At 43.7% G+C, this 13,559-nt stretch overlaps 1 protein-coding gene and 1 pseudogene across 4 annotated transcripts in view; both read right to left on the bottom strand.

The window, feature by feature from the left end:
- Window positions 1–13,559, bottom strand: part of UGGT1 (UDP-glucose glycoprotein glucosyltransferase 1) — a 173,858-nt gene that overhangs the window by 136,802 nt on the left and 23,497 nt on the right. For all 4 annotated transcript variants that reach the window (XM_059704829.1, XM_059704832.1, XM_059704831.1 and 1 more), the window contains one exon: window positions 1,183–1,295. In XM_059704829.1, coding sequence (XP_059560812.1) covers window positions 1,183–1,295 — 113 coding nt within the window. The remainder of the gene's footprint in view (window positions 1–1,182; window positions 1,296–13,559) is intronic.
- On the bottom strand, window positions 10,308–12,779 carry LOC132238749 (casein kinase I-like; annotated as a pseudogene).

The raw sequence follows: 13,559 nt of genomic DNA, 5'->3' as shown, positions 1-13,559 counted from the left end.
AGGAGCACCACTTTACCACATAGCCACCTTGGCCCGCTGGGCTTTAGTTGTTACCTGAGTGAGAAGCACTCATGTCATCTGCTGGGCAGAGAGCAAGTGCTGGGCAGATAACCTCAGGAAAGAACTACCCCCACTGACAACACCCCCAGCACTTCTGATCCAGCAGAGCAACACCACAAAAAATGGGCATTGCTATCCAGTTCATCAGGCCAGTGGAGGGGTGCACAACTACTGCCCTAGCCCCGAGGTCAGCAAACTGTGGCTCGCGAGCCATATGTGGCTCTTTGGTCCCTTGAGTGTGGCTCTTCCTAAGCCTTAGGAGTACCCTAATTAAGTTAATAACAATGTACCTACCTATATAGTTTAAGTTTAAAAAATTTGGCTCTCAAAAGAAATTTCAATCGTTGTACTGTTGATATTTGGCTCTGTTGACTAATGAGTTTGCCGACCACCGCCCTAGCCCAATAGCAAGAGGTATTATTACGTTTGTCCACCACAGGAAATCAACCTTTAAGCAGAAGCTAGCCCATTGAATACCAATTTAATATTCAAATTAAATAGTTTTCTTTGTCTGAAACTAATCCGACCCTGAGAGTTCATTATCATGACTATAGTTATTTCAGGCTCTGGCTCTAGTGCACAGAGCATTCCTCACTGAGCTGATGACAAAGCACATGTAATTTCTCAGATACAGTCACTACTAAATAATAACAGTAATATTAAGTACTCTTTTTGCTTTTTAAATATATTTACTGATTTTTTACAGAGAGGAAGGGAGAGGGATAGAGAGTTAGAAACACAATGAGAGAGAAACATCAATCAGCTGCCTCCTGCACACCTCCCACTGGGGATGTGCCCGCAACCAAGGTACATGCCCTTGACCGGAGTCGAACCTGGGACCTTTCAGTCCGCAGGCCGACGCTCTATCCACTGAGCCAAACCAGTTACGGCAAGTACTCTTATTATCTCCATTTTAAAATGAGATGAGAATTAAAGCTTAAGTAATCTGCCTGCGTTCACAAAACATTTTAAGCCACAGAGCGGGAAGCCAAATCTAATCAGCCTGGTTCCAGATTCCATACTCGAGACTACAAAGCTCATGAAAAACTAGAAGTCATCTTGATGTTTGCGAAAAAGGAGCACAATGAACGCATGGCATTTACAGAGAGAAACACACGCTACCTTCCAGGTGCGGTCAGCAGAAGAGTCTCCAGGGCATCGACATCACAGGCCTTCCGTCCGTGCACTGAGAAAAATGAACGGCACCCTTCCGGTGGGGGCTCATCTGCCGCTATCTGGCATTTTAAGACAAGTCTTTTTAAAAATAACTTCTAACCAAAGACAAGCTAAAGACATGCACAATCTAAATAGATAATAAAATAACAAAACATCAGCAAAAGCAAAAATTATCATCCATTGAAGACCCGTTATGTGACGGGAAGAGCTTTACATGTAGCTGCTTTCTTTTTTTTTTCACTCAAATCTGAGTCTTTTACTTGGATGTAACTGTAATTTAAAAAAAGAAACAGACAAGGACCTTTTAGATTAGCATGAGCTATGTATGCATATTTCAGATTACTGAAAGAAACTTAACATTTATCAAGCCCTCTTGTGCCAAATACTTACGTTTAAATTAATTAAAAACCTATAAAGTTATATAATCCTATCTAATAAGAGAAACATGGTAACTAGCGTACAACCGCTACCCTTCCCATTGGCTAATCAGGGCGATATGCAAATTAACTTCCAACCAAGATGGCGGCCGGCAACCAGGCAACTTGAAACTAACATAAGGCTTGCTTGCTTCTGTGACAGAGGACTCCAACGTTCCCCGCCTTCCGCTGCCGGCCTCTGAGCTGCAACTCTAAGCAACTATGTTACAAATATAGAAGCTAAACAAAACCCCAGAAACCTACTTTGGTCCGCCAGGATTCAGCCAGCAGGATCACAACATTGTTTCAAATACAGAAGGTAAACAAAGGCCAGAAGCCTGCATTCAGCAGTGGAGGCCTAAGAGCTGGAGCCAAGCCTCAAAGCTAAAGCTGGCCCAGAATTAAAAAAAAGAAAAAAAGAAAAAAAGAAGCAGTTGGGAGCTTCAGTCACCCGCCAGCCTGAAAACAAGCCCTCAGCCCCTCACCCAGACTGGCCAGGCACCCCAGTGGGGACCCCCACCCTGATCCAGGACACCCTTCAGGGCAAACCAGTCGGCCCCCACCCGTGCACCAGGCCTCTATCCTATATAGTAAAAGGGTAATATGCCTCCCAACACCGGGATCAGCGGAGCCGCGAGGCCTCCCGGCACAGGGATCAGCGTGACTCCTGATCGCCCTGTGGCTCTGTGTGTGACAGGGGGCGGGGCCACAACCTCCCTATCTGCCCTGCTCTGTTCGTGACAGGGGAAGGCGCCCCAACCCCCTGTGTGTGACAGGGGAGAGCTCCCCAACCCCCTGATAGGCCCTGCTCTGTGTGTGACAGGGTACGGAGCCCCAACCCCACTGATGGGCCCTGCTCTGTGTGTGACAGGGGGCAGCGCCCCAACCCCCTGATCGGCCGGCTCTGTATGTGACAGGGGTGGCACCATAACCCCCTGATCCACCCTGCTCTGTGCGCGACAGGGGGTGGTGCTGCAACCTCCCCATCGACCCTGCCTTTAGTGTGACAGGGGGCGGTGCCCCAACCCCCCAATCAGCCCTACCCTGAGCGTGACTGAGGGTGGCATCACAACCTCCTGATCCGCCCTGCTCTGTGCATGACAGGGGAAGGCACCCCAACTCCCCAATCGGCCCTGCTCTGAGCCTGAACAGGGGCTGCGGGGCCGGCACCTAGGGATTGGGCCTGCCCTCTGCCACCCGGGAGTGGGCCTAAGCCAGCAGGTCGTTATCTCCCAAGGGGTCCCAGACTGTGAGAGGGCACAGGCCGGGCTGAGGGACACCCCCCTCCCCCGCCAGTGCACAAATTTTTGTGCACCGGGCTTCTAGTTAATTTATAAATGAGAAAACTGAAGCTCAGAACCAGTTATTATTTGGTAGAATTGAAATTAAAATCAAAGACTTCCCCTACTATATATACTGTTTCTTCTCAGTACAGAATAGTACATAATGGTTCAAAATTATCTAAATCTCTAAAAAGCAGTTTATAATGGATACAGGTAGTCCTCGGGTGACGTTGGACTTGACATATGTTGTTTTATGGTTACACTGCCATCTCCCATTTATTTATAAAAAAAAAAAAAAAGTTCCGTCATTTCGACGTATGTACATATGTGCTTTTTGTTTTTTATTATTTATTTACCACAAGTAAAGGTCAGGAATTGCTATCTTTTAAATTTTTTTTCTGTTTCACTTCATTACTGCTGTGTATGTGCTCCATGTGAGTGACGTAGGTGCTTATGTAGGTAGGTTCCGACTTACGGCGAAAATCACATTACGTCGCATGGTAGGAACGGATCAGACGCAACCCAAGGACCTACTGCAAATAGTTTTCATGACCCTAACAAACTGTGTCTATAAGGAGTTTACTAAAATGACAACTTCCTTTAATCATTCGTTAAAACACACACACACTTTACTTCAAATGGTACTAGGTACTAAGTGAAACGCAATTCAGTCTTAACATGTTCTAAAGTTAACTTTAAGCAAAAACAATGATGATAAATGCTTCTCATTCATTTAGATGTTTAAGCTCTCGCACTAAATTTTACAAGCTGATAAACACTGACAAATTATTTTTCCCGCAGAAATAACCACACATTCCCAAACAGTATAAATATATGGTTGAACTAACATCAATACACACCACCATTTTATCAAACTATATATATAAAAGCCTAAGCAACTGAATGATCGAACAACCAGTCGACTGGTCGTTATGAGGCGCACTGACCACCAGGGGGCAGAAGCTCAATGCAGGAGCTGCCCTCTGATGGTCAATGCGCTCCCACAGCCAATCTCCCAAAGTCCCTCCCCCCGGCGAGAAGGCCCCATCTCCTCTGATGGGGTGGCAGGCCAACCTCCCATGGCCCCTTCCCCCAGCCAGCCAGCCTTGATGGCACTGATCAGAACCTCCTTTGGCCCCTCCCCCTGCCAGCCAACAAGCCAGGCGGAGGGACACCACCTGTGCACAAATTCGTGCACTGGGCCTCTAGTATATCGATAAGATTCTGGCATGGGAATAGATTTAAAGACATAACTCAATACTGCATAATTTCAGGAAAAGTAAATTGGTGCAAATGATAAGCACATTTTAAATGCTGAACAGTAAGAATCTTTTGCTAAGTGTCAAAATAGGTTGATCAGAACCCAAACACAGACATTGCAATTCTGTTAAGCTTATGGCCTGGTAAAACTGCTTTTCAACACTCCTATGAAAGCCTCATTAGACTTATGCACCATGTCAACATGTCGGCTCAGATGTAAGACAAATTAGGTCCCATCTCAAGTTCCACTTCCAAGACAATGGCATCAGGCCCCATTTTACTGAATGCAACAGTGGTTTCTATGACCATCGGAGTCTTTGAAGCACAGCCGCATTTTAGGATGGAACTTCTCCAAATACAGAAGTTGTTTGCGGCTACAAGCTCCACACCGCTTTGTCTTAGGAACTGCACTGCCTCTTCCTATCTCACTCCACCTTCGACTAATGCTAAGGCAGCAAACACCGGAGCTCCTCCAAGGCCTGCAACACAATGAGCAGCAATACAACACTCAGCTCTTTTTTTTTTTATTTTTAATATATTTTATTGATTTTTTACAGAGAGGAAGGGAGAGAGATAGAGAGTTAAAAACATCGATGAGAGAGAATCATCAATCAGCTGCCTCCTGCACATCTCCTACTGGGGATATGCCCGCAACCCAGGTACATGCCCTTGACCGGAATCGAACCTGGGACCTCTCAGTCCCCAGGCCGACGGACAACACTCAGCTCTTTTTTTTTTTTTTTTTTTATTGCTTAAAGTATTACAAAGGGTATTACATATGTATCCATTTTATCCCCCCGCCCTAGACAGTCCCCTAGCCTCCCCTATCACCCAGTGTCTTATGTCCATTGGTTATGCTTATATGCATGCATACAAGTCCTTTAGTTGATCTCTTACCCCACTACCTCCTGCCCCCCAACCCTCCCCGGCCTTCCTGCTGCAGCTCGACAATCTGTTTGAGGCAGCTCTGCCTCTGTATCTATTATTGTTCAAAAGTTTATAATGGTCTCTATTGTCCACGAATGAGTGAGATCATGTGGTATTTTTCCTTTATTGACTGGCTTATTTCACTTAGCATAATGCTCTCCAGTTCCATCCATGACGTTGCAAATGGTAAGAGTTCCTTCCTTTTTATAGCAGCATAGTATTCCATCGTGTAGATGTACCACTGTTTTCTAATCCATTCATCTACTGATGGGCACTTAGGCTGTTTCCAGATCTTAGCTATGGTGAATTGTGCTGCTATGAACATAGGGGTGCATACATCCTTTCTGATTGGTGTTTCTGGTTTCTTGGGATATATTCCTAGAAGTGGGATCACAGGGTCAAATGGGAGTTCCATTTTCAGTTTTTTAAGGAAACTCCATACTGTCTTCCATAGTGGCTGGACCAGTCTGCATTCCCACCAGCAGTGCACAAGTGTTCCTTTTTCTCCACATCCTCTCCAGCACTTGTCGTTTGTTGATTTGTTGATGATAGCCAGTCTGACAGGTGTAACGCTCAGCTCTTAATGAAACTTTTTTGTTACAAGATTTAACCAGTCATCAACAATCTGGTTGGATGGTGGTGCACCATCATTGAAGGCCAATCAAGAACACGGAGTCTTCTTTCCCCAACAGGAGTGCCAGAAGTTGCTCCACACATGCTCACGACTGTGGTAACACCATACTTCTAAGTTCCTCTATGAGTTTGCTTAAGGTCGCATTGGTTGGACTGTGTAATAAGAAATCTCATGTTCTTGTATGTGACTTCCACAGGAGCAGGCGATTCATGCGAGCTATGATAATTTAGTTAAAAAACACTCAATAGGGTGATGAAAGAATTTAAAAATTGAATGCAGAAATGATGCAAAGAAACTGAGTCTACTTCAGTGTACTCCACTGGACACTCTCAGTGCTGCGAGTGACGTCGGGAGTAATGGGAAATGAAGCAGCAATTCTTCAACCCAGTCATACTGAGGCGATAGCAAGGAAGTGCACTAAGGGTGACCCCATCCAGGTTAGAACTCTTACAAAATGCTCTGCAGCTTTCAACACTTCTGTGTCCAGGTTAACCACTCACATGGGGGCTTCTTGGTGGAGCAGTAATGAATTTCTACAGTCCACTCGTCTGCACAGAGGTCGTGCTGTGCCTGGCAATAATCTCCATTATTCTTCAGAAACTCCATAAATGTGTGACCAAGGACACCACAGAATTGAAGAATATGTCTACTCCTTAAAGACTGTAGCCTAATCTACAGCCGGTCCTGAGGTGGAGGTGGAGGCAGCAGCAGGGCTGGGGGCGCACCACGCTCTACCATGCAGTGAACTGCTCGGGGAGAGCATGCAGCCAAGCTGGTCCACAGTCCATGGGGCCAACACGCACGCCAAGGCCGTAGCTGCTTTCTTTGTATAATTTCCTCTAGTTCCTCCCAATATCGCCCCATGAGAAAGCTGTTATTATTACCCCCAAAACAGAACTTTAAAAATCTATCTCAGAAGATATAAAAAGGTATCCAGGGAAGGCAGTATGTAGTTTGTAGAAAACTAAGCTTACAAATGTCTACTTTAAGTGCCAAAATATAAGGATGCAGTCTTAATTAAGTATAATATGCAAATTAACATGAAGCCCCTCACCAAAATAAGAGGAATAACCCAGATCCAGAAAAACAGAGCTTAAAAAAATTGTAGATGTAGAAAGATAAAATGAAAGATAAAAAGTAAGATAATCAAGAGAAAGGCTGAACACTAGGTGATTATGCTTAGAGTGAAATGCATTAATGCCAGTGCAGAATGAGACCAGTCAATCTGCAACTTTCCTGAGAGGCACACTGAGAAGAGTGAGTATGATAATAAGAGAAAAGGAAAGGATAAAATGACAAGCACTGGCGTACGCACTGATCCCACTAATGTAACATATTAAGACACCTTCTTCTATAGATAAAAGAATTAAGAAAAGAAGGGAGGAATTGTAAAGCTTGCTATAAAAAACTGATATTAAAACTTTTTCATTATTCTTTTTTTTCATTATTCTTTTTCTGCAAATTACTATAAAACTTAGAAACACAAGAACAAATAGTATAATAAGCCCCCATGTATTTGTGACCCATCTCTATATAGAAAAAGCTAATATGCTAAGTGTCCAACCGTCCAATCGATCGCTATGATGTATACTGACCACCAGGGTGCAGACACTCAACACAGGAGCTGCCGTGACACACACTGGCCATTTACAGAGAAATGGCACTGCACACCTGGTGCCCACAAAGCAACAGTCGGCTTCCCCCAAGTGGGACACAGGCCCCACCACCACCCTGGAGTGACGCCCCACAAAATCACAGCTGACGCTGCCAAGACCCCATGGCGCAAAATGCGGCCCACAGCCCAGCCCAGAAACGGTAGCTGTGGGCACCGGGCAATGACGTCACATAGCAACGTCCGGCTTACTCTCCCTAGCAACTAGCCCCCTTGCAGTTTCTTCAGCCCAGGAACCTGACTTGCTTTATAGCCAGGTGGAAACATTTTACACGGTAACCAAATGTCTGTGAAGCTTTTTCCCATGCCTCATTTCATTTGGCCCTCACAGAATTCCTGGAGTAGGTAGATAGGAGATTCAGTGGAATCATATTTTCTTTTCATTCGCTGGAAAACAGAGATTTAGAAAGCTTAGAAACTTGACCAACTGAAAAGAAGAAATGGTGGACCTTGAAAATGACTTCAGGTTTTCTCACTGTGCAGAATATAGTGAAACACTGCTGCAGTTAAATATTTCACCCTTTGTTCTCCCTGCGTGATCTACAATAATAATCTGCTCCGTGTTGATATTTACTGCTGTGTTGCTGACAATTACCTGAAAGAGAAGTTGGGGTGCTACACTGGGGTGGAAAAGTTTAGCGAAATCAGAAAGCAAGTCTAATTAAGCATGTTTAATCTACATATTTAAAAGGTAAGCTGACTTGCCCGTGTGCGATACATATAAAGCTCTTGCTGGCGCCAATCACACACCTGTGTTTCGATCTATCATTGTCGATCATGAATTTGGTTGACACTTCTATTATATAGAAAGGGCAAATCGCAATATTAAAGTATTTCTTCTAAATAATTTCCTTTTGATGTGCATGAATTCGTGCACCAGGCCACTAGTATTCAATAATTATCAACTCATGGCCAATCTATTGCATTTACCTTTCTAGGACACATCACTGAATCATTACAACATAAATTCTAAATAACATTTCATTTCATTTGTACTGTTTTAGTATGTCACAATAAGAGTTTTTTAAAATAACATACTACCATTATCATTAAAAAGTAATAAAATTCTGGCCCTAGCTGGTTTGGCTCAGTGGATAGATTATCAGTCTGTGGATTGAAGGATCCCGGGTTCGATTCTAGTCACAGGCACATGCCCAGGTCGATCTCCAGTAGGGGATATGCAGGAGGCAGCCGATCAATGACTCTGTCTCATCATTGCTGTTTCTATTTCTCTCTCCCCTCTCCCTTCCTCTCTGAAATCAATAAAAAAATATATTTTTTAAAAAGTAATAAAATTGTGCACAAATGGCAACTGACAGCATAATTTTTCAATTTTCCCAAGTTCCCCCAAAAAACAAAGCAACTAAATAACAAAAAGCAAAAACCAATGGACACGTTTATGAAAAAACTAGATGGAAAAGAAATCCCCATGATACAAAACCCAAACAAGATCCAACTTATCAGGAGGCCATGGAAAAGGACACAGAGGTAAACAAGATATTCAGATGACCCTGAGAACAAGAAAACCCACAATGGCCAAGAGATTTCACTGGAAAGTGGTAGGTCAACAGGTTTTGTTCAATCTAGTATCAGGGTGCCCAAGGGGCTCATGGTAAAGTTTAAAGAGGTTAAGGCAGGTAAGCCACTCAGAACTCTCAAACTCACAAGTAGGACTCCCTTCTAGGGCCCCATTCTAAGGAAAAACTGCTGAGGGTGAAATAAAACTTCAGTTGGACAGAGAGATAGAGGCAATGAGAGAGAAAGTCCAAGTAAAAGCGCAGGTGAGGAACAAAGTCAGAAAACTTCAAAAAGCAAGCCACTATTTTTTTTAAACCACCATTATTTTTTAAAACTTACATAAAATCAACAGAAAGGGGAGCCATGTCATTTCTAAAAGTTAAGTAAAACCAATTTCACATCAAAATGAGTAGAAAAGCCTCAATGTCAAATCCCATACAAAGCTACTGTAAGAAAAGGGGTGGAGAGATAACAGAAATACACCTTTCTTTTATTTTTACAGAAACATTTTTTAGTTTTTAATGAACTTGTAAATCAATAAGCTCCATTTCAAAATAAAAATAAAATTCCAGACTATATAAGGGCTTACAGTGTTTATCTAAACAACATACATACGTTTTCAGTTTTAAGATGTTAACTAAATTTCTGTGACAAACATGCTTTTAATTTATTGATTTCAGAGAGAGTGAGAGAAAATGAGAAAGACAAAAAGAGAGAGAAAGAAATATTGATTTGTTGTTCCACTTATTTATGCATTCACTGGTTAATTCGCGTATGTGCCCTGACCCAGGATGGAACCAAAACCTTGGCGTATAGGGACATCACTCTAACCAACTGAGCTACCAGGCCAGGACTGCTTTTTTTATTATTAACCAGAGGCCCAGTGCACAAATTCGTGCATGGATGGGGTCCAGCTGGCCTGGCCCCAATCGGGGTGGATCGGGGCTGGGCCTGTCAGGAGGAGATGGTAGGAGGTTGGCCGGCCAGCCCGCCCACCCGGACTGGGGCCTGATCAGGGCCCCGGATCAGGGCCGGCCGGCTGGGGAAAGCGGCTGCGGGCTATTGGCTGTTGGGCCCCAACCCCAACTGGGGTTGGGGGGCCGATTGGGGGCAGGGCCAGCCATGCGGAGGGGCTGTGGGCAGTGGGCCAGAAGGCCCCACCCCCAAACGGGGTAGGTGGGGGGTTCCAATAGAGGGCCAGCAGCCTGGGGGAAGGGCCATGGGTGGTTGGCCAGCTGGCTCTGCCCCCTATTGGGATGGGGGGGCGGTCAGGGGTGGGGCTGGCTAGGGGAAGGGGCTGTGGACCTATTGTGGTGGGGCAGGCTGATCTGGAGCGTGGCTGGCAGGTGGGTGCGGGGAGAAAGTTGGGGATGTTTGGCCAGGAGGTCCCACTCTTGATCGGTGTGGGAGAGTGGGATCAGAGGCAGGCCAGCAGTGGGGAGGGGCCTCAAGGTTGGCCGTCGGCCCCACCCCCTGATTGGGCCAGTTTGCTGGCCACAGTGGACGTCATAGCGACCAGCTGTTAGGTAGCTGCCTTTTTATATATATAGATACCAATAACATTATAGAGTTAATGCAGAATCCTAAGGATAATCTAGTGTTCACTAAACTGTTGAGTCCTTGCTTTGAATGCTATTGTGTCTAGCACAGGTAAGCAGACAGTCTTTCATATGCTCAAACACAGAATCTTTGGCTGCTACCAAATCAGCTGGCTTGCAACAAGAAGCCAACACTTTAAGACTGTTTTAGGTGAACAACTTGCAAATCCCCCAGCATGGATAAACTCTAAGAACGCACAATTGTGCACATTTACAACCAAAACAGGTATGGCTGAAGGTTGTTCATGCTGTTCTTCTGAAATGAGATCTCAAAGCAGTTTAGTTCAAAGTATACTTAAAGTATAGTGAAAGATTTTAACAACAAAAAAAATGGCATAAGCACAACTTCTTCACCAATTTGTGTGAAGCAACCATTTAGGTAACTTTTCCACTTGAAAAAAACGCTTCACTTTGTGTTAAGATTCACAATTAGAGTGTCTACAACCCAGGACAGAGCATTACCAGTGCTGCCCTGACTCAGTTTATACTGAAATTAAGTTCTTTACACCAAGTAAATGGTTCCTCATAACCACTGGCTAGTGTACATAAGAACTAAAACTTCTACATTTGGGGAGAAACAAATACTTCTCCAATCACAACACAGCTGCTTCTGTTCATCGATTCATGCTCAGAAACCTGTGGGGGGTGGGCCTGCTGATCCTGCCCACCTGAAGCTGCCTCGTGTGCTGCTTTCTGCTTTAACATTGTCCAAACGTGCAGTCCTATTGGTGGCTCAGGGTCCTGAAAGTGGCTGCCTCAGATACACGTGATGCAGAGCATCCTCAAACACAGCCCCGACAATAGTTTAAGCATGGCAAATTCTGCAGGAAACCCCTTACATTAAACTTCTTTTCACTAATCTTTTCACATGTTTTTTTAATATCTTTGTTGCAGCCTTTAGTCCTTGCCATGGCAGACTGATTCCATTAAAATACATCAAAACAGATACTATTGATTCCATGTCATCTGAGCACCTCTGTTCAATACAAAGATGTGCATTGATGCTAGCGTATCAGCAGTGCTAGTAAGATTTTTATCCATGGTATGAAAATCGTGTTGCCAACACGATCCATGGTATGTGTTGCCTCATCCTGTTGACTCTGTACTTATGGCCAAACCAAAATGAATAAGGAATAACTTATTACAGTGATGCCCAATACCCATTAGGAAGTTATCTGATATAATGTCTCTGTATATAACATTCTTTATGTGCACATATTCAATTCTACTGATCATCAGGTCAACTAACATCAGTACAGTTTTCATTACGGACCTCCTTGAACAGACACTGGGAAGGTGTCCAGGCTGGGCCCATACGATCCATGTCTTCCAGGCTGGGCCCAGCACAATCCATGACTAGCACACTGAAGTCTTTTTACTGACCGTACCTCCTTATGTAGGGCATGCCAACCACACCTTGAAGAATCTTATAGAGTTTGCTCTCCTGCAGCACAGGGATGCCACTTCCTCACCATTGGTGATGTCGATAACCAGATAAATGTCCCCGAAGGAGCCAGACCCAATTTTCGTACAGTTTATATTTCCCTCCAACATGAATTTTGCCTTGGAGCCGCTGGATGAAGAGAGAGACTGGGGCCACGCAACCACACCTCTGAGAGGAGGACGGAGGCCCCTGGCTGGTCCCAGGGCAAGGCTGCAGAGGAGGGCGGGTCCAGAATGGGCCAAGGGGAACCTGATAACTGTAGCTCAGTCGAGTTTCTTTTTACCAGGCCGCAGTTTGTGAGGGGTCCTTGCAGTTCCCAGGCAGGGCATGGGTTGGACACAGGGAGTGGTGCATTAGGGTGGGGATACCACTGCCGCCAGCTCCCGCCCAGAGGGAACCTATCACTCTGCACTTACAGATGAGCGTTACACAAGGGAAAGTTCTAGGGTGACAGACATCTTCTACACTAGCACTGCCTGATATGCAGCTGAAGAGCTACAATTTTAAAAAATATATATTTTTATTGATTTCAGAGAGGAAGGGAGAAAGGAAAAGAGCCAGAAACACCAATGATGAGAGAATCATTAATCGGGCTGCCTTCTGCATGCACCACACTGGGGATTGAGCCTGCAACCTGGGCATGTGCCGGTAAAGAAAATTCAACATATAGATAATAACCAATTTCAAAACACGGTACAGAACAAATTTAAGTTTTTAAGGAAACTTTCTGGAAATAAAAAATGATTAGAAACTCTACATTAAAAGAACATACTATATACCTAAAAAAACTGGCCCAGAACAATCACTGTTATATTATATTCTAGTAAACTATGACTTTAAAGAAAGAAATCCATTGGGCTTCTAGACAAAAAACCAAGAGACTCTTAAGGGAAAAAAATTATACTATCATTTTTCTACAAGAAAGACATACACTAAAAGTAAATAAATACACTTAAGATAGTCAAGAAAGAAAAATATAAACCAACTATTTTATATACAGACTGTTATATAAACATGCAAAAACTCAAATACCATTTCTGTGAGCCCTTCCAACAAGCAGCATCCGGAAAGCCAACTGACTAGAGACAGTTGGCAAAAGGACTGGTGGTGAACATTAAAGATATTATTATTTACATAAGCACAACTAAATGAGGATTAAAGGGAGATAGTATATGAAATGAAACATCTATGTTCTAGGTAGAATATACTCATTTTGTAGAATGGGGGGATGGAGAATAGGGATCACTAAGCCAAAAGAAAATTATTTTATTGTATTCAGTAAATGTAATTGTGGCAATACTATGACTCTTATTGTTAATGCTACTGTGTATGTAACATAGACAAACAAGGAATATTGAGACAGTCTAATTCTATCATCCCTTATATCTTTCAGAACTAAGATTCTCAATGTGGAAGAAAAGAAACATACATGTAACAAAGTAATCCTTAATTTAAATTGAAAATATCAGTATGAACTCATGATTTCATCTTTACATAGCTTTATATATTTTCTTAAGTTTCCTTTGCCCTAGGCGATGTATCTGTAAACATATCACTCTGAGATTTTGCTG

Source organism: Myotis daubentonii, chromosome 7, assembly GCF_963259705.1.
Source record: "Myotis daubentonii chromosome 7, mMyoDau2.1, whole genome shotgun sequence".
NCBI lineage: Eukaryota > Metazoa > Chordata > Mammalia > Chiroptera > Vespertilionidae > Myotis > Myotis daubentonii.
The sequence above is the reverse complement of the archived record's forward strand: the minus strand, read 5'-3'. Positions and strand labels throughout refer to the sequence as shown.